Below are 21,429 nucleotides of genomic sequence, written 5' to 3' on the forward strand. Positions count from 1 at the left end.
GAGAAAGAGAGAGAGAGAGAGAGAGAGAGAGAGAGAGAGAGAGAGCGCACAATACTCGGAACCAGCAGTACAGCTTGCTGCAATATAACCACTTCCTAATCGCCCTACAGCAGATATACTGCTACAGGGCAGCACGGGTGTGCAAAATCACGTATACGTATGTGATTTTGCATTTCCGGGTAGGGGGCTCCACTATTCGCGGCCGCAGCTGTCAATCAACGGGTCCCGGTGGGTGATTACTCGTCAGTGCCCGGTGATTACCGAGCATCTCTGACGGGGAGGAGAACTGTTTGTAAACAAAACAGTTCTCCAAGTCAGCTCATGCACACTGCTTTGCAAAGTAATGTTAAAAAAATTCCAATATCTATACTGCCATTTGTAAACACTATAACTTTCATTTAAACCAATTAATTTACACGTATTGGGATTTTTCTTAGCAAATACATCTTGGCCTAAATTTATAACGAAATTACATTTTTAAAAAAATCTTTTACTGGACATGTTTAATAGCAAAAAGTCAAAAATATTGTTTTTCTCTCAAAATTGTCAGTGTTTTTTTTTTGCATAGCGCAAAAAAAAAAAACACAAAGGCAATCACCGAAAAAGCTCAATTCGTGGGGTGCAGCATTGCATGACCGTGCAATTGTCAGTTAAAGTAACGCACTGCCATATCGCAAAAAATCGCCTGGTCAAGAAGGGGGGTAAATCCAACGGAGGGCAAGTGGTTAATATGCAGGCAGCATAACTGCAGTATTAAAAGCAAAAACTGACATCTACATAATGTGGACATGGCTTAAAGCTAAACCAGGTATGGATTTTATTGTATAGTTGGTCCAGCTCTAACCAGTGTATGTATGCATATTTCAGACCTGTGGGATCCCTGTTGAAGCTGGAATTCACTACAGTAGTCATTGCTACTACAGTGATCACCTCTGTATTATGAGCACAGTGACAAAAGGCTGCCCTTCTGCAGAGTAACCAGAAGGGGTCACTCACTCAGTACAGACACCATTCACAGAACGTGTTGCATTTAACCCAATGATTGCAAAACATTCTCTGATTAGATGAGGTGGAGAGGCGTGGCGGGGTGGTAATGTCACAATCTCCACCTTGTACAATTAGAGGATGTTTTGCATCCATTAAGAAAAATGCAACTTGCTGCGCTGATGAACCCCTGTGGTTACTATGCAGCATGGCAGCTGCTTGGCATGGGATCCAGAAGACAGCAACAATCACTCTAGTAACGGCAGCTACTACAGAGGTTTCCAAGTTCTTACTATACAAAAAAAGTCCAAACTTGGAATTCAGCTTTAATTCACAAAACAGTAACGCAAGGGTAAGAATCTTTTTTTTTTTTTTTTTTTTTTAGCCATATGCTTAATTTTCAAACTAAACTGTAACTTTACTTGAAAATAAGGATTCTTATCCTGGTGAGTTATACATATGTGCATATATAAAAATACCAGTGCTATTTCATATATGTCTATACAATTGTCCAGGGAGATACATTTGTTCCAGCTGCTGGGGTTGGCACAGTTTAATTTTTTAGAGATTTGCTGGCTGTTAGAATTGAATTGACCCTTCATATGCATTCTGATTGTACAGTCTCCTGTAGATCTGTACCATCAGCTATGCAGTACAAGGACCTAACTGATATGATACAAATTGCAGGGATTGTTTATGTCAGTCCTCATATTATATAGTTTTGGAATGTACAAAAACTGTATAATCAGATTGTATAGTATATGGTCATGTGATTTGAGATCATAATCATCTGCTTACATAATCCTACAAATTATTTGTAAAGTCTCAAAGCTTAAACTTTTTCAAAATAATTTATAAAATGAATTGGCTTCCATAAGCTGTAGCACAACTGCATTATCTCCACCATTTTATAAAACATACCAGCTTTGATCACTAAAAGAATATGAATATCATTCATAAAACTAAAGAAATGAAAATGATCAGAAAACTGGAGTTTCTGCCAACAATAACCAATCGGGTTTCACCTCATATTTTAAGAAAAAAATTAAAAAGTATTATAACCGGTGGCTTTTCTTGTTCTCAATTAATTTTCCCAGTTTTAATGAATAGGAAAGAAATAAGTTTTAGCTCTCTTGGAAGAGACAGGTGCAGTGTCCAGCCCTGCTGAATACAGCCTGTCAATGTATATGGCTGGCTACGACTAAACTTTGTACCGAATGGAACCCACATTTAGTACTCGTGTGGTCAGAGACAAATGCCAGGATTGCAGAAGACCTGAATTCTGTGCATTTATCCCTGAGCACACAGGGTACTAAATGAGGTATCACTCAGTATACTGCTCATCCCTTCCAGCCACAGACTTTGACAGGCTGCATGCAGTGGGGCTGGATGCTGAACCTGTTCCTCCCAGGAACACTAAAACACCAGGAGGGGTGCACTTCAGCTAGGCAGCCCTGTGTGCAAGGGACCTAAATGTTCAGGAAACTGTCAGCAACATGTGTGCATCCACCTATGCTCAAATCTATGGGCTTCTAAAAAGGTGCACATAACAGAACTGGTAATATGGAACAATGCTGTTTCTTACCCTATCAAATACTATGGGCTACTACTGAGGCTTTCTGAAATTCTAAGACAAAAGTACACATTCTAACTATTCTGCATAGTTTGTCAGTGCAACATTTTGATAAATTCACCCACATTGTTGAAATGTTAAGCAATGTCTAAAATTATAGAAAATGACATTTATTTATTACAGGTACTTATATAGTGCTGTCAATTTACGCAGCACTTTACATATATATTGCACATTCACATCAGTCCCTAACCCTCAAGGGGCGTACAATCTAAGGTCCCTAACTCACATTCATACTCATAATATGGCCAAATTAGATAGGAGCCAATTAACCTACCAGCATGTCTTTGGAGTGTGGAAGGAAACCAGAGCACCCAGAGGAAAACCACGCAGACACAGGGAGAACATACAAACTCAAGGAGTGCAGGGGGTGTCATGGTTGGGATTCGAACCAATGACCCTAGAGCTGCCAGGTGGAAGTGCTGAGCACTTAGCCACTGTTCCGCCCACATATTGGACAACAATAAAAAAATGGACACACTCATTTACTTATTGACCTTATATAAAGCCCTGTAGTTTAAAGTGACTGTCACTAAAATCAAAGTGGCCATAAGGGAAGTAAATATTTACCTCTTTGCCATCTGTGCCATCAAACAATGCTGTAATGCAGTGAAATTGCCCTCTGAAATCTCTTCTTCCTGGTTCTTTGCAAAATTCAGTGGTTCCTCCCACCAACCTAAAGATGTAACACTTCAAGCAATTCTGAAGCCATGAGAGAAAAAAACATTTTTCTAGTTTTTTTCCAGAAACAAAAATGAAATTTTTGGAAAACCTTAAGAAAAAAAAAAATCAGCGTGGAGTAGTTTTACAAGCAGAAAGTAATTGTAGGTTCTAAAGCTTACATATTTTTTTTTTTACCTTAATACAATTCTTTGCATTAAGGTAAAACATTTTTAGATTAACGTTTCGCCCGCTCACCCACCAATACTTACCTGAGCCTGATCTTGATCCAGCACTGTGTTCATCTGCAGCAGCTCTCTCTACTCCTTGTTCTCACAGGCTTTGCTGAGAGCAGCAGGAACCATTGGTTTCTGCTGCTGTCCATCAAATCCAGTGACAATGGAACGTGGGGTGGATGCTTAGGATTAAGCATGCAGGTGTGCCACCATAGGAAGCAGCTTCCTATGGTGGCACACTGAGAATGGGAGGATCCAGGAACACCACTGGGTGGCCCAAGAAGTGGAGGGTCAGGGCCGCTCTGAGCAATTCCATTGTACAGGGTACATAAGTATAAACTTGTTTGTTATTTAAAAAAAATAGAATGTAAGACTTTACAATCACTTTAAATGTTATAAAGAAACAAAATGTACCCTCCTACCTGTCAATTAAAGTGGTTGTAAAGGCTCAAGATTTTTTTCGTGCACAATGTGCACGAAAACAGTAGCTCTCCAGTGACTCTTCTTCATCATTGGCTGAGAAAGCAGCAGGAGCCATTGGTTCCTGCTACTGTCAATCACAGCCAATGAGCAGAGAGCCGGGTGGGGGGAGCCCAAAAGGAAACTAAACTGAAGCTTTTCCCCTGTAGTGCCCCATAGTGGCAGAAATCCATATTTCTCTTATTTGAGCACTGCATTGAGAAGTACAGTGTTACGTGAATTGTATTCCAGGATTTGCTTGTCTTCAGCTTCGAGAACTTGCAATAATTTAAGACTTTACATAAAGTCTCGGAAATCTATCATTGAGTTATTTGTGTTATATACTTCGAATACCATGTCACAGATATATTATTTATCATTGTAAAGAGATCATATTCCATGCTCTTGATTTTTCCAAATTTTTCCAGGCCTCCCATATCTACACTGATGACTAAGTCATTACTGGATCATGCAGTGGAGTAGGGATTGGTGAGAAGAACCAATGAGGGCAGTGAGGGACAAGAAGATCAACACATCTGAAAGTGTAGGTTTCTAAATAGGATTTAGGGGAAAATGTTTTCTAAATTACAGTGGTGTTCAACAGAACAGGCAGCAGGGGAGATGAGTATTTATTATTGTCTTTAAAGGGAACATTTCGATAGACATGTTGATTTTAGCCACAGCATAGCTTTAAAGAGATTCTGAAAGAAAATAAAATGCTGCACTTATAAAATGCAGGCACCTAGAGATACATGACAGCCTACCTTACTGACCAATAGGAATGTGCAGGAAGTAGAAATAAGCAGGCAAGTTTCGGCAAGTTCAAAAGTATTTTCTTTCAGAATGGGCCAAGATTTGGCTCTAAGTGACAGAGTTGGAGTCTCCAAGGAAATAAAAAAATTACACCTTTTTGTGTAATTATGTATTAGATTAAAACATTTTAGATATTTTCAATATTTCTATTATTATTACTTGAAAACAACTGTTTTAAAGAATAACTAAATCCAAGAATAAAAATGTAAAATACTGCAGCTTCTCAGTTCTTAGATGTTGTGGCTGCATTAGTTTTGTTTTCAGGTGGTGGAGTAAATGTAGACACTCAGAGATGTGATGTGGGCTTTTTGAAGAATAACCATGTGGAAAATAAAATGTGAAAAAGCCTAAAAAAGAAAACAAATGCAGACAACTCAGAAGCTGCAAGCTCTGAATTGTAATGTCACTCTATGGCTATATGGTGGTGCAGAATCACAAAACTTTCTGAACAGAATTACATATTTGGTTGGTCAGGTAATATGGTTCGAACGCATTCCAACTTTGTGTTTACCTGTTTGTTTGGAGATCTGGATTAATGTTTAACAATGAAAATATTTTGGATAAGACAATATCCACACCTTTGTAAACATTAATGAATCATTACATTTGAAAAAACAATACCAACCTAGCATTCTTGTGGAAGAAATGCAAGATTTCAAGAATAAATAAAATGACTTAACACTACTTTTGGAAAACTGCCTTACACTGCATAAGGAATACTATAACATATATCATACCATTAAAAATTGTAATAGGTTAGATAACAGAATTGTTCATACAAGCACCAACTGCAAAAAACGTAATCAAATTTATAACAGCAATACAAAAATGTATCTGATGTCACCTCCCAATGTTATTAATGTAAAATAGGAGAGGTAATAATGTAAAAAAAAAAACCCTTCAGGCAGATATGCAGTAAATGATGAACAATGCACTGTCAGATTCCTGCAATAAGTTATAGAAATGTGGATTTAAATTAAAAGCATTGAAGGAGGCTTTATGGCATAACAAAGGTTTGTTGGTACCTATGGACTCTGACAGATACATACCACTTTTGTTGGAGGTGGTACTTCACATACAGTAAATGCCTTCTGACAATAGTTACTCTCATTTTTCAACCTAAAATGTATTTTGAACCATAATCTCTACAATGTCTTTCCCACCACAGAGGGAAATTGTTTTGGCTCTATAGACAATCAATGTATGCAAAATATGTGGAACAAGATTATCAGAGTCATCCAGCAAAGATGGCTATTTACCTTTTGCCCCACCAGGCTTTTTTCATATAAAAAATATGAGGAAAGGGAAAATGTACAAGGAATAGTTGGCCATGGTATGCATAAAGCAAAAATTCAGCCACAAAGTGCTTTTACAAGTGAACGTCTCAGGGGACTGGTAAATAGGGAAAGGATGAAGTGCTTGGTGCCTAGTGGTGGTAAAGAGAATGCATTTCATTCTCTAAGGGATCTGAAAGACATTAAGCTTGCTGGTGTTTTTCAGAGTCTGGCGTCGGTTGCAGAACCACACCCTCACCACCTCACGATCATAGTTGAGTTCCTTAGCAATATCTGTTATTTCTTGTCCAGTGGGCAAGGCATTCTTCTCAAAGTATGTATTTAGGGCTTCCACAGCCTGTGGGGTGAAAGAGGTACGCCTCTTACGTTTTTTGGATGGCTCACCACCCACAAACTCCATCAAATTTTGTTGTCCTTCTTGGTTCCTCATTTCTGCTTCATTCAGCCATTTCTCCAAAACTGGTTTCAACTTCTGGGCACTTTTTGGTGTTATATCTAACTTCTCAAACCTGCAGCAAAATGGAAAAGGTATCTACCAATTACAACTTCACCAAACACTTTACTTTATATCAGTGAGAATGTCTACAAAAAGACATGAAATAGACCAAGGAAAAAACACCATTTCACCATGATCTGTGAATAACCTTAGCAACAGTTAATATATAGTTGTAATGTCTGTTCATGGTTGTGTCTGTGAGATCAAAAGGACTACAAAGGGATCATCATTAGTTCATGACCTCAATTACATTTAAAATCTGTTTGTTATAAGTAATATGTATGTAATTTACTCCCTTTGCCAACTGAATAGATTACTGAAGTTGCACAAATTGATTCACTATTCAGCAATTTTTCAGGTGATTCATGAATTTTGTATTGAACAAGTTTATCTTCATGTAAGCTCGAAAGAGCAGGGCCCTCAATCCCCTCATGTTTTGCATTGTATTGGTATTGTTCTGTCACATGTTCTGTCCCCCTTTGTAATGTATAGCGCTGAGCGAACTATTGGCGCTTTATAAATACTGTATAATAATAATAATGTAAGTGCATTTTCCTTTCAAATCCCCTTGACATGGCAAATCAAAGTGTATCTTTGTTTATGTTGAACAAAAAAAAAAAACATCAGCAATTGCATGCAGGCAGATATACACTCACCAGCCACTTTATTAGGTACACTGTGCTAGTACCAGGTTGGACCCTATTTTGCCTTCAGACCTGCCTTAATTCTTCGTGGCACAAATTCAACAAGGTGTTAGAAACATTCCTCAGAGATTTTGGTCCATATTGACATGAGTTACTGTTGCCTTTCTATCATCTTGAACCAGTCTGCCCATTCTCCTCTGACCTCAACGAGGCATTTTTGTCCATACAACTGCCGCTCACTGGATATTTTCTCTTTTTCAGATCTTTCTCTGTTAGGCTAGGTTCACATATGTGAGGGTGGTGCTGCTGCGGATCCGCAAAAAAATCCATGCAGCTGCACCACCCACACAGAAGAATGCGGACCCGCAGGCGGGTGCCATTAATTTTAATGGCACGTCACCCGCACTGGAAATTGCAACCGCACTGGTTACAGTGCGGGTTGTGGTTTCCAAAGAAGTGCAGGGACTTCTTCCCTGCGTGTCCCAGGGTACGGGAGTCCATTCAAATCCCGTCTGGCACCAACAACCATGCCATGTTCAAAATCACTTAAATCCTCTTTGTTCCCCATTCTGATGCTCAGTTTTAACTTCAGCAAGTCATCTTCACCACATCTACATGCCTAAATGCATTGAGTTGCTGCCATGTGATTGGCTGATTAGCAGTTTGTGTTACCAAGCAATTGAACAGGTGTACCTAATAAAGTGGTGAGTGTGTATTTCTGCAGGTGCCCCATGAGCCCTGAAAGTCAGGCCATCCTATTATGTAGAGCTCAACCTCAAGAACTAAAGTCAAGCTCTGGCCTATACCTTTCCCCTTCTCAAACCTTTCCATAATTCTAAAGTGGGCTGAATGAAAAAAACAGCAGATTCTTCCACCACAAAATTAGGTGGATGGGAGAATCCCTAAGCCAGGAAAATGTATTCTGCTGCTGATCAATAAAAATGTTTCTAACATGTCCTAGCAGGTCTCTGTTCGACTATCCGAATTTCGATCAGTGTATAGCTAGATTTAAGCTGGCCATAGATGGATCATTATTTTTTTTTTAAATTAAGGGATTCCTCCAGCCACACAATCGAGGTGGATAAAGGAATCAACTTCTGTTGACCAGGGATGGCCACATCAGTCTATGGCCAGCATAAGACTATGATAGGTAGCCTGCTTAAACAATAGGGAGGCTCAGGAAATAGTCATGAAAGTTGGGCCCTAGCTTTAGCTCTGTAGGAAATTTGAAGGCCTGTGCAGGTAACTTTAGATGCCTGAATTTCCTTCCTGCCACAACTTTATAGTGTGCAGGTAAACCACACAACCCTACACATGCATGTTGAAATCAAACTTTGCCCCTGCAAACACATTTCTCTCTGCTAAAATGCCTCTTTTGTGTACCAGATTGGGGGTATTCATTTATTACAGCTTCTGTGTCATGTATACGGACAGACAACTCTGTCTTACCTACAGATGGCAGACTGGCTATACGCAGGTCCTTCTGTGGCAGTCAATGCTTGGCCCACCTGTGTCTGAGTCAGACCAAGAGATAAGCGGCGAATTTTAAAGTCCTTGGCAAATTCACGTATCTCTTCTAGATTTATACCATCTTCATCATAACCTCCAGAGTGTGGCTCTAAATATAAAGAGTCACTAAGTCAATTATGTCCTGTCTTACAGCAGAACTAAATCCGTCAATGAGATCTATTTTTAACCTCTTGGCACCGGCCGAACGCAAATGTGCGCCCTCCTGGCGTCTGGGCCTAGACGCCGAGTGGCTGCACATTTGTGTTCTATTAAAAAAAAACGTGCTGAGAGCGCGCGCCCTGCTTTCTACCAGCACACATGTCCGGTACTCACGGAAAGGTCCCGATCTCGTCTTTCGATCGGCACCTTTCCCAATCATGTGACTGCCGTGATGTCATGTCACGACGGTCACATGACTCTAAACCCCGCCCCACCTCCTGAAACCCTTTAAGGGCCGGGAGGCGCTGGCGCCAAGGGGTTAAAGTAGTAATAAACCCAAAAGCAAACATTATATTGTAGCTTACCATTTCTTAGATGTGATAGCTGCATTCATTTTCTTTTTTAGACATACTTGCTTTTATTTTCACCTGATGATCCAGCCAGTAGGTCTGTTCTTTTTCAAAAGAACAAGCTCTCCAGCAGAATGTATCAGTTCCAGAGATGAGGCAAACCATTTATTACCAGTAGGAGTGCTTGCAATGATCAGCTTTTATTTATTTATGTAAAACCTTTATCCGAAAAGGAAAAAAAACTGTTTGCTTAAACTGCTCATAAAGTGTTATCTGGAGTTTGACTTCAATTTGTTAGTGTATTTAAATCTACTAGTACCACTAACACTCCTCTTCCTCCAGACTGACAATGCTGCTGTCCAAACGTGCCCCCTATGCTCATTCATCCAGAGCGGGGACACTCTAATACAAGAGGTGTGTTACTGGCCAGATCACCAGGTGAGAACAGAGGGAAAAAAAAACATTAGATAAGAAAACTAATACAGTCACCGCATCTAATGATTGGTAAGCTGCAGTCTATTAGATTTTTGGTTTTGGGTTTAATACTTTAAAAAGTTCAGTCATATTGGTAAATAGTTAAATTGTTGATAAATTATGGTAGCTATGGTTTAGCTGCACTGGGTTTCACATAAAACTACATTTCAGAAGCACAACATTGGGATTTGGTGGTGTGGAAAAGCCAGGTTCTGTAAGACCTGCACATCACAAAAAATAAAAAACTACTAGATTATAACCAGAAAACAAAAATACAGTTCAAATGAATGGCTAAGGCCTGTAGATTTTCTTTTTGAGCATTTCTCTATATAAATTGATATACAAATACCCACTAGGGACAGACCCTACCAATCAAAAAATCTGGAAAAATAGAAATGCAAAAATTGGGAATTTGCACTGGAAATTAACCCTTTTGTGACCAGAGGTTATTGATGCCTAGATGTGCAGGCCAAATATATATATATATATATATATATATATATATATATATATATATATATATATATATAGACACACACACTTCTATTGCCCTCTACATTTATACTAGTTGCACTGTTTGCAACACTATTGCAAAACATATTGAGAAGGCCTAAAAGGTGTTAAATCCAGGGTAAATACGATCATCTAAATTGGAACTTCATCCTAAAGTTCTGCTTTATGCCCTCCTCCCCCCTCTTGTATTTTTGCAATTTTTTGGGGAAGGGGGAGGAGTGGGTACCCGGTTTTGACAGGTACCTGCTTCTGCTTCTGATCAGATCGCCACGGCGGACCCACCAGAAGTTCTCCCCCCTCCTTCATCCCCCCAACCTTCTGGAACACGTCACAAGTCTCAGAAGGCTGCAGGACCATTCACAATGTGCAGCATGGCTCGAGCATGTGCAGTGGGAAGCCAGCTGTGAAGCCACAACAGTAAACATGCAGGCAACCGTGGACCCAAAGACCAGTGAAGAACTGGTTTGGGTGAGCACGGCACTGGATCCCTTGACAGGTAAATGCCCTTCTGATAAAAGTTAGTAGCTAGAGTATTTGTAGCTGCTGACTTTTAATTTGTTAAACAGGGCGAAGAACGCTTTAAGTTTCTAAAACTCTGCACAGATGAGTCGAGGAGGGCTTACTTACTTGACACCAGCTGGCCTACTGTTGGGGGCTCAGAAGAGCTGACATGGACTTGAGGAGTTGCTGATGTATTGGCTGGAGTTGGATTTGCTACAACCACTGACGGCTGTGTGATAGAAGGAGCAGGCTGGATTTGCTGCATTGGCTGAAGCAAAAATTAAAATTGTTAACAGGTTTTCAATTGATATAAATAATCCTATTCTATTTTCCTTAGATGTTAAAATTTTCATCATGCCTTTTAGTTATAAGTGCCAATGGAGAATATAACAAAAAGCTTAATTTGATATCTGAAATAACTGTGATGCTCCACAGCAGACAACCAGATTCAAATAGTTTTTCTCCAGTTACCATTTTCTAGAGTGAATGTGCATCTGATTGGATGCTGTGGGGCAATACAGATAATAAGATATTTTACTACTCACCATAAATACCCTTCTCTGAGTTCATTAAAGGACACATCTCAGTATCATTCTTGATAATAGGGTTAAAACACTACCTTCAAGAGTAGGGCACTAGGCAGAAAAAAGAAAAAAAAGACCTCCACAAAACCTATAATGTGGACACGGGGACAGAAAATCAACGTCCTCATTCTGATGAAAATCAGACACCACCTTCAGAAATAAGGAGGAATGTGAACAGAGTACCACCTTATCCTTGTGCAAGATCAAACAAGGGGATTTACAGGACAAGCCACCAACTCCCACATGTTGCGAGCTGAGGTGATAGCCTCCAAAATAGGCAACCATTTGGGAGAAAGAGAGACACCAAGGGAGATCCCTAATATTCTCAAAAGGTGGCTCCTGTAGGACTGACAGAATCAAATGAAGGTCCCACGGCATCAATGGAGAGAGCGCTGGAGGAGCCACATGCTTGACCCATTGAATGAAGGTATGAATCAAGGAAGGCGTAGCCATAGAACGTTGAAAGAAAACCACAAGGGTTGAACCTGGCCCTTGAAGGTACTCTAGGAAAGCTTTTAATCAACACCATGGTAGAGGAAAGCCAAAAGCTTGGCACCGAAAAATGTGCACAGATGAAAACTGGCAGTCTCACACATGAAAAGTAGGACTTTCAAGTATGATGGTAAATCCTGCAAGAGGTTAATATTATGTGCCCTCAACATGGTGGGAATAACAGAGGCCAAAAACCCCCTGCCTCGGGAACCTGGACAACAAACCAGCAATGGTAAAGCAGGGATGTCCGTGACCAGACGCACCTCGTCGGTGTACCAGGGTCAACTATGTCATTTGGAGCCACCAAATGACTGGAATCCCGTTGCCCTCTATCTTTCGCAATAGCTGTTAGAGAAGCTTAAGAGGTGGAAGGTATAAATGAGATGGTAATAGCTCCCTTGTGCCACCATAGTATCTGCCAAAGAATCCCTCATGCTTGTCACAATCTTGACTCCCTTCAGTTGAGATGGGATGCCAAAAGATCCACATCCGGGGTGCACCATCGTAGGCATATCTGGTTGAAAACATCTAGATGCAGGGACCACTCACTCAGAATTTGAGGGCTGAGGGAATCTGCCTGCCAGTTCCCCACATGGTCCTAACAAATAGGAAGGAACAACTTGCCGCTCAGCAGAAATGGGGACTGAAGCCACCAGAGAAGGGAGGGCTTGACTAACTGTCCCATGTAAATCTACCTGTCCACCGACAAAGTGACCCTGACCATTTGGTTAAAATCAGCTTCTGCAGAACTCGAGCATGGAACTGCACATATGGAATCGCCCCAAAGAAACCATGAAGCTTAAAACTTGCATGCAACAACACAGAGGCCCACCTGTAGGAAAGGAACAATCAAACCTAGGACAGAGTCCAAGATTTTGTCCAGTGGAAGAAGAACCGTGGCCTGAGCTGATGCAGAATCAGACCCAGACACTCCAACCATATGGGTGAAAGCCAGAGAGGCCCTCTGGAACTGCAGGATCCAGCTAAGCAGAGTTTGCACAGCGAACACTTGCACATCCAGGCAGGGCAAAGTGGGCTCCCAGGAGAAGAAATCATCCAGGAAAAAGTTTCCACGGAATCCCCCGCAGTCTCAGTGACACCAGGATTTATGCCAATGCTGTGGCAAATACCCAGAGAGCGGGAGCCAGATGAAAATGGAAGGGTGCCAAAATGGTAGCAAACTTCCCCAACAGAGAGTAAACAGACTATTCTGGATATTTGGACCTCACAAAAGCATTGAAGTCTGAGAGGGCCAGATAGCTCATAACCCGTCAACAGGATGGAGCAGGGAGCCATGCACCTTCCATGCTCAGGCACCAGAGCGATCAATCCTAGAAGGAGCTTGCCCCCAACTACTAGGAAAAAGGTCAAGTAGTCAAGACAGGACATAGTTTGGAAGAAAAAAAAAATGTCAGTATGATAAAAAAAAAAACCTCATATCCCATAAAAACAAGGCCTTGCTGGAAAATTCAGGCTATAGCATTAGCTTCATCCTTGCGCAAGGAGAGCACAAACCATCTCAGAAACTGTCTGGATTCTACAAAGCATCCTTGATCCCCAAAAGGGGGACAATAACCAGAACATAAATCCAAGAATCTGAAAGAGAATGAGTTCAAGAATCTGTGAACTAGCCAAGATGACTCTCCACTGCAGAATGAACAGGTGGGGCCTTCATGCCATGGAGGACTAGTCTGCAGGCTTACAGAGCTTTTGCTTCCAAGGTCATCTGGGACTGCCAGCATAGGCCACAGGCGAAAGAAGATCCAACTCGCAACCGGATTTCTTATCCTCCAATTTGCAGGAGAACAAGCACTGTCACCACCTGAGGGACACTGGACAGAGTCATACCAGTTGGCACCGAAAAAACTTGTCTCCTCAGAAGGGCAACTCTGATTAGGCCTACTTGAATGCTGGTCCATCGACCAACAGAAAATCAGAGGACATGGCACAGCATCCGTGACCCAAAACAGTTATGTTCAAGGCTTGCTGCAAACGACAACCTCAACTGAAATTTTAAGTCAAATTATTTTGAGTCATAACCCCATCCAACGCAGCACCATGGTAACTGCAGATAAAGTATAGAGGAAGGGTTTGTCTCCCAGACTCCCAAAGGAGAAGCAAACTGGAGTAGTCTTCACAGGACACGGATAGCCTAGCCATGAGACCTCCAAGAAAGGAGATTGACTTAGTAAAAATGGCAGGCAAATCTAACATAGGGAACACTCACAAGGCTGCTATTGTCCATAATGGGCTGTCACAGCCAACCCAGCACATACAGTGGGGCAAAAAAGTATTTAGTCAGCCACCAATTGTGCAAGTTCTCCCACTTAAAAAGATGAGAGAGGCCTGTAATTGGCATCATAGGTAGACCTCAACTATGAGAGACAAAATGAGAAAACAAATCCAGACAATCACATTGGCTGATTTGGAAAGAATTTATTTGCAAAATATGGTGGAAAATAAGTATTTGGTCACCTACAAACAAGCAAGATTTCTGGCTCTCACAGACCTGTACCTTCTTCTTTAAGAGGCTCCTCTGTCCTGCACTCATTTTCTGTATCAATGGCACCTGTTTGAACTTGTTATCAGTATAAAAGACACCTGTCCACAACCTCAAACAGTCACACTCCAAACTCCACTATGGTGAAGACCAAAGAGCTGTCGAAGGACACCAGAAACAAAATTGTAGACCTGCACCAGGCTGGGAAGACTGAATCTGCAATAGGCAAGCAGCTTGGTGTGAACAAATCAACTGTGGGAGCAATAATTAGAAAATGGAAGACATACAAGACCACTGATAATCTCCCTCGATCTGGGGCTCCACGCAAGATCTCACCCCATGGGGTCAAAATGATCACAAGAACGGTGAGCAAAAATCCCAGGACCACATGGGGGGACCTAGTGAATGACCTGCAGAGAGCTGGGACCAATGTAACAAAGGCTACCATCAGTAACACACTATGCTGCCAGGGACTCAGATCCTGCAGTGCCAGATGTGTCCCCCTGCTTTAGCCAGTACATGTCCGAGCCTCTCTGAAGTTTGTTAGAGAGCATTTGGATGATCCAGAAGAGGATTGGGAGAATGTCATATGGTCAGATGAAACCAAAATAGAACTGTTTGGTAGAAACACAACTCATCGTGTTTGGAGGAGAGAGAATGCTGAGTTGCATCCAAAGAACACCATACCTACTGTGAAGCATGGGGGTGGCAACATCATGCTTTGGGGCTGTTTCTCCGCAAAGGGACCAGGACGACTGATCCATGTACAGGACAGAATGAATGGGGCCATGTATCGTTAGATTTTGAGTGCAAACCTCCTTCCATCAGCAAGGGCATTGAAGATGAAATGTGGCTGGGTCTTCCAACATGACAATGATCCCAAACACCGCCGTGCAACGAAGGAGTGGCTTCGTAAGAAGCATTTCAAGGTCCTGGAGTGGCCTAGCCAGTCTCCAGATCTCAACCCCATAGAAAACCTTTGGAGGGAGTTGAAAGTCCGTGTTGCCCAGCGACAGCCCCAAAACATCACTGCTCTAGAGGAGATCTGCATGGAGGAATGGGCTAACATACCAGCAACAGTGTGTGCCAACCTTGTGAAGACATACAGGAAACGTTTGACCTCTGTCATTGCCAACAAAGGATATATAACAAAGTATTGAGATGAACTTTTGATATTGACCAAATACTTATTTTCCACCATAATTTGCAAATAAATTCTTTCCAAATCAGCGAATGTGATTGTCTGGATTTTTTTTCTCATTTTGTCTCTCATAGTTGAGGTCTACCTATGATGCCAATTACAGGCCTCTCTCATCTTTTTAAGTGGGAGAACTTGCACAATTGGTGGCTGACTAAATACTTTTTTGCCCCACTGTAGCTAAAGGCCTGCATGTGCTCATATTCCAGGCTGGAGTTACTACTGGATCTACAGTATGTTATCCAGCCTGTCACCAGGCTTGGCTGTTGATTGACGATCTCTTAGGAAAATCCAAAGAAAAAACTAAAGAAAGGAAATGTTTAGAAAACACATGGAACTGAGAGTCCCAACATATTACCAAGCTGTGTCCTTCAATGAATGTAAGAGAAATCCTATTTTAGACACATGCTAATCAAGGGCATGCTTGGTTAATTCTTTACAGAAATCCAAAGACCAAAAGCCATTTAAGGAAGGTCTAGATAGCTGTTTATAGGTCAGAATGCCCCTATCCCCCACTGCTTACACTATTCACTGTGCAATAGAAGCAGCTATGCTGTAGTACAGGGGTCCTCAAACTGCGGCCCGCTGAAACCATTTATCCGGCCCGCTGGCAGAGGCGGGACAGGAAGGGACACTAAGTACAGGGGCGGGCAGGGGGCTGTTGTACCTTACCTGGCTGCGGTCCCAGTCCCACGACGATCCAGTCCAGGAAGCGCTGCTCCTTAATTCACTCCGGACACTCCCTCACTCCTGCCGCGCCTCTCCGCCTCCTCACCGGTGATTGGGCGCCAGAACTGTAGCTCAGGAAAGGCACACAGGCGGCCAATCACCTGCGAGGAGGCGGAGCCGAGCGGCCCCGCGAACTTCGAGTGAGAGAGAGGCCAGAGTGAAGGACAGCTGACAGGTAAGTGTGCTGTGCTGATGGTGCTGCTGCAACCAGGTATGCTGGCTGCAGTAACACCTAGGCTGGAGCAGGGGTCAGAAGTTACGTGTCATTGGTGTCAGTGGGAGGAATAGTGCCCCATCATTGGTGTCACTGATACTAATGATGGGGCATTATTCCTCCCACTGACACCAATGATGGGGCACTATTCCTCCACTGACAGCAATGATGGGACACTATTCCTCCCCCCACTGACACCAACGATGGAACACTATTCCTTCCCCCACTGACACCAACGATGGGGCACTATTCCACCCTCCACTGACACAAACGATGGGGCACTATTCCACCCTCCCTTGACACCAATGTTGGGACACTATCCCCCCTACTGACATCAACAATGGGGCACTATTCCACCCCCCACTGACACCAACGATGGGGCACTATTCCACCCCCCACTGACACCAACGATGGGGCACTATTCCACCCCCCACTGACACCAACGATGGAACACTATTCCTTCCCCCACTGACACCAACGATGGGACACTATCCCCCCTACTGACACCAACGATGGAACACTATTACTCCCACTAACACCAATGTTGGAACACTATCCCCCCCACTGACACTAATGACGGGGCACTATTCCCCTCCACTGACACAATGATGTACTATTCCTCCCTCCCACTGACACCAAAGATGGGGCACTATTCTTCCCACTGACACCAATGATGGGACACTATTCCTCCCATTGACACCAATGATGGGGCACTATTCCCCTGCACTGACACCAATGACGTACTATTCCTCCGACTGACACCAAAGATGGGGCACTATTCTTCCCACTGACACCAATGATGGGGCACTATTCCCCCCCACTGACACCAATGACGTACTATTCCTCCCACTGACACCAATGATGGGACACTATTCCTCCCACTGACACCAATGTTGGGACACTATCCCCTTCCCCCACTGACACCAATGATGGGGCACTATCCCCCCCCCACACACTGACACCAATGATGGGGCACTATTCCTCCCTCCACTGACACCAACGATGGAACACTATTCCTTCCCCCACTGACACCAATGATGGGGCACTATTCCTCCCACTGACACCAATAATGGGGCACTATTCCTCCCCCCACTGACACCAATAATGGGGCACTATTCCTCCCCCCACTGACACTAATGATGGGGCACTATTCCTCGAACTGACACCAATGATGGGGTATTATTCCTCCCACTGACACCAATAATGGGGCACGATTCTTCCCACTGACACCAATGATGGGGCACGTTTCTTCCCACTGACACCAATGATGGGGCACGTTTCTTCCCTCTGACACCAATGATGGGGCACTATTCCTCCCATTGACACTAATGATGGGGCACGATTCTTCCCACTGACACCAATGATGGGGCACTATTCCTCTTACTGACACCAATGATGGGGCACTATTTCGCTCCATAAGACACACTTGGGGGGAAATGTCTGTGCGTCTTATGGAGCGGCCGGCCCAGTTTTCTCGCCGCGGTTGTATGTCCGCAGTCTCTGGTCATCTCCTGTACTATGTCCGCAGTCTCTGGTCATCTCCTGTACTGTGTCCGCATTTGTTCATAGTTTTTTTTTTTTTAAACTATAGTCCGGCCCTCCAACGGTCTGAGGGACAGTGAACTGGCCCCCTGTTTAAAAAGTTTGAGGACCCCTGCTGTAGTATGAACCTTGCCTGTTTTGTGGTACAATGAAAGGGCTCTAGAGCAACTGTCTACAACTTGCTCCTGTAGTCTATAAAGAACAATAACCTATAGCAACCAAACATTTCAATTCCTTGCTTTCTGACAAGTTAAATATGTTATGCCATGAATTCTTATCAAGCCTATTAATGCTTAATGGCACTCAAAACACGGGTCGCAGTCGCAAAACACACAAATACGCACCAGAACATGCTTTGCAAACATGTAAGACTCGCTGCAATAAAAACGTGTAGGAGCTACTCTGGTGCATTTGTCATGTGTAGGGCAGCCTATATATTTGAATTAGCTGCCCTATGCTGTTGTGCGACATACGTGCACAAAAAGGTGAAAAAACTTGATGCATTGCGCAGGTGTGAAGGGGACAAAATGATGATAAAAATAGAACAAAGTATCTATTTATAAATGCTACACAGTAATACCTTGGTTTACGAATTTAATTCATTCTGCAGGACTTTTTTTATAGCGAAAAATTTGTAAACCGAAATGCCGTTTCCCATAGGAATGCATTGAAAATCAATTAATCCGTTCCAGAGGTCAGAAAAAAGTAAGCGCTACTAAAATATTGCATGAGTTATTTTGCATGCGGTATTTTAGTAGTGACAACCATGTGGTAATTTTTCAGCTGTCAGCAGGGTTCCCCTACTGACAACTGAATGTAAAAGAATTGCCAGCAATTAAAAAAATAATTTAAAAAATTTAAAAAAACGGCATGTGGTCCCTCCTCCCATTCGTACCAAGCCCTTTGGGTCTGGTATGGATTTTGAGGAGAACTCCCACACCAAAATTAAAAACAAAAATGGTGTGGTGGTCCCCCCAAAATCCATACTAGACCCTTATCTGAGAATGCAGAACGGCAGGTCAGGAAAGGGGGGGGGGGAAGAGCGAGTGCCCTCCCCCCTCTCCTGAACCATACCAGGCCACATGCCCTCAACATGGGGGGTGCTTTGGTTCTGCTCCCGACGATGGCTTACAGCCGTCTGCTACTTCACCCAAGTGAGCCCGCCCCATGTGACATCACTGATGTCACATGGGGTGGGGTCACATACAGTTGTGTCCAAAATTATTCAACCCCCAATGCTGTAAAGGGGTTTAGGGACTATAGTGTACATTTGGAATTGTATTCAGAATCAAATCCTACAAGGACGTTGTAACTACCCAAATGCAACTAAAATGACATCAATTGTTTATGTAATACAGTAGTAAATGGTTCTTATGTGGTTTCTTCATTGCCACAATTATTCAACCCCTTAAAGACTACCACTCTGAAGAACAGAGGTTCATACAGGTGCTTTCCATCAGGTATTGAAAACACCTGTGGATGTCACCGAGCAGCAATCAAGCATAATAAGCACCAATTAGGCAGCTTTAAAATGACTGTGATACTCAGCTCCTTCTAGACATTTACTGGTGTGGTTACAAACATGGTGAAGGCAAGAGAATGGTCCAGGAAGACAAGAGAAGAGGTGATTTCTCTTCACAGGAAGGGCAATGGCTATAAGAAGATTGCAAAGATGTTAAACATACCAAGAGACACCTTAGGAAGCATCATTCGCAAATTCAAGGCAAAGGGCACTGTTGAAACGCTACCTGGTCGTGGCAGAAAGAAGATGCTGACTTCGACTGCTGTGCGCTACCTGAAGCGTAGAGTGGAGAGAAGTCCCCGTGTGACTGCTGAGGAACTGAGAAAAGATTTGTCAGATGTGGGTACAGAAGTTTCAGCCCAGACAATAAGACGCACACTGCGTAATGAAGGCCTCCGTGCCAGAACTCCCAGGCGTACCCCCTTGCTGTCTCCAAAGAATAAGAAGAGTCGACTGCAGTATGCCAAAAGCCATGTGGACAAACCACAAAAGTTGTGGGATAGTGTTCTGTGGACTGATGAAACAAAATTAGAACTGTTTGGGCCCATGGATCAACGCTATGTTTGGAGGAGGAAGAACAAGGCCTATGATGAAAAGAACACCTTGCCTACTGTGAAGCATGGTGGAGGGTCAATCATGCTTTGGGGCTGTTTTGCTTCTGCAGGTACAGGGAAGCTTCAGCGTGTGCAAGGTACCATGAATTCTCTTCAGTACCAGGAGATATTGGATGGAAACGTGATGCAGTCCGTCACACACCTGAGGCTTGGGAGACGTTGGACCTTTCAACAGGACAATGATCCCAAGCATACCTCCAAGTCCACTAGAGCATGGTTGCAGAGGAAAGGCTGGAACATTTTGGAGTGGCCATCGCAGTCACCAGACTTAAATCCGATTGAGAACCTCTGGTGGGACTTAAAGAAAGCAGTTGCAGTGCGCAAGCCTAAGAATGTGACTGAACTGGAGGCCTTTGCCCATGAAGAATGGGCGAAGATACCCGTAGATCGCTGCAAGACACTTGTGTCAAGCTATGCTTCACGTTTAAAAGCTGTTATAACTGTAAAAGGATGCTGTACTAAGTACTAAGATTGAATGTCACTTGGGGGTTGAATAAAACTGATAATGCTGTGAGCACAGAAAAGACATTTGTGGTTATTTCATTATAACTGTTATGTTATATTTGTCTGACCTACAAGTGCCTCTTTAATGTAAATGTAAGCAAGATGACTGAATGATCAAAAGCAATGTCAAACTGGCCAAAACACTCAATTTCAGTGGGGGTTGAATAATTTTGGACACAACTGTACGTGATGTCCCTGGGTGGCCCCGCCCCTTACATATTTAAGAACTGTCAAACCACTGGAGCAGGTAGCTGGCTGGAAGCCATCATCGGAAGCACAGCCTTTTTTTTTTTTAATTATTTGTTTGGGTCGGCAGCGGCGGGCATCGTGATTGATGTTGGATCTACTGTGGGGGACATTCTTTTAGTTTTTCTTTTAATAAAGGACTTGTCAAAGACAAGACCCCCACGCCATTTTTTTTTTTATTTTGGCATTGGAGTTCCCCTCAAAATCCACACCAGACCTGAAGGGCTTGGTATGGATGGGAGGGGGGACCCCATACTGTTTTTTTATTTATTATGGTGCCAGTTTTTAAATGTAATTACCGTTTTTTTCTTCACCATAGCTCAAAAATTCAGCTGTCACTTTCCCCCCAGCTAAAAGAAAGAAAGTTTTTTCTTTTAGTTTATTACCCCGAGTTAAGAGAATGTTTCTTTTTAGTTTCTTAAAAGAAACAAAGTTTTTGTTAACTCCGGAGAAAGTGACAGCTAATTCTGTGAGCTATAGTGAAGAAAAAAAAAGCCGGCAATTGCAGTTAAAAATCGGCACCGACATACACTTCGTATTGTGAAAAAAATTCGTAAA

At 42.7% G+C, this 21,429-nt stretch overlaps 1 protein-coding gene across 1 annotated transcript in view; it reads right to left on the bottom strand.

Moving 5' to 3' along the window:
• Positions 1–1,297: 1,297 nt before the first annotated feature.
• The window catches only part of POU6F1 (POU class 6 homeobox 1), a 196,942-nt gene continuing 176,810 nt past the window's right edge, over positions 1,298–21,429 (bottom strand). Inside the window, exons 10-12 of the mRNA XM_089692912.1 lie at positions 10,853–10,994; positions 8,670–8,838; positions 1,298–6,589 (exon numbers count right to left, since the gene is read on the bottom strand). Of these exons, the coding sequence (XP_089549038.1) occupies positions 6,244–6,589; positions 8,670–8,838; positions 10,853–10,994 (657 nt within the window). The 3' untranslated portion in view covers positions 1,298–6,243. The remainder of the gene's footprint in view (positions 6,590–8,669; positions 8,839–10,852; positions 10,995–21,429) is intronic.

This window comes from Staurois parvus, unplaced genomic scaffold (assembly GCF_062004578.1).
Source record: "Staurois parvus isolate SC_StPar_1 unplaced genomic scaffold, SC_StPar_1.0 ptg000023l, whole genome shotgun sequence".
NCBI classification, from domain to species: Eukaryota; Metazoa; Chordata; class Amphibia; order Anura; family Ranidae; genus Staurois; species Staurois parvus.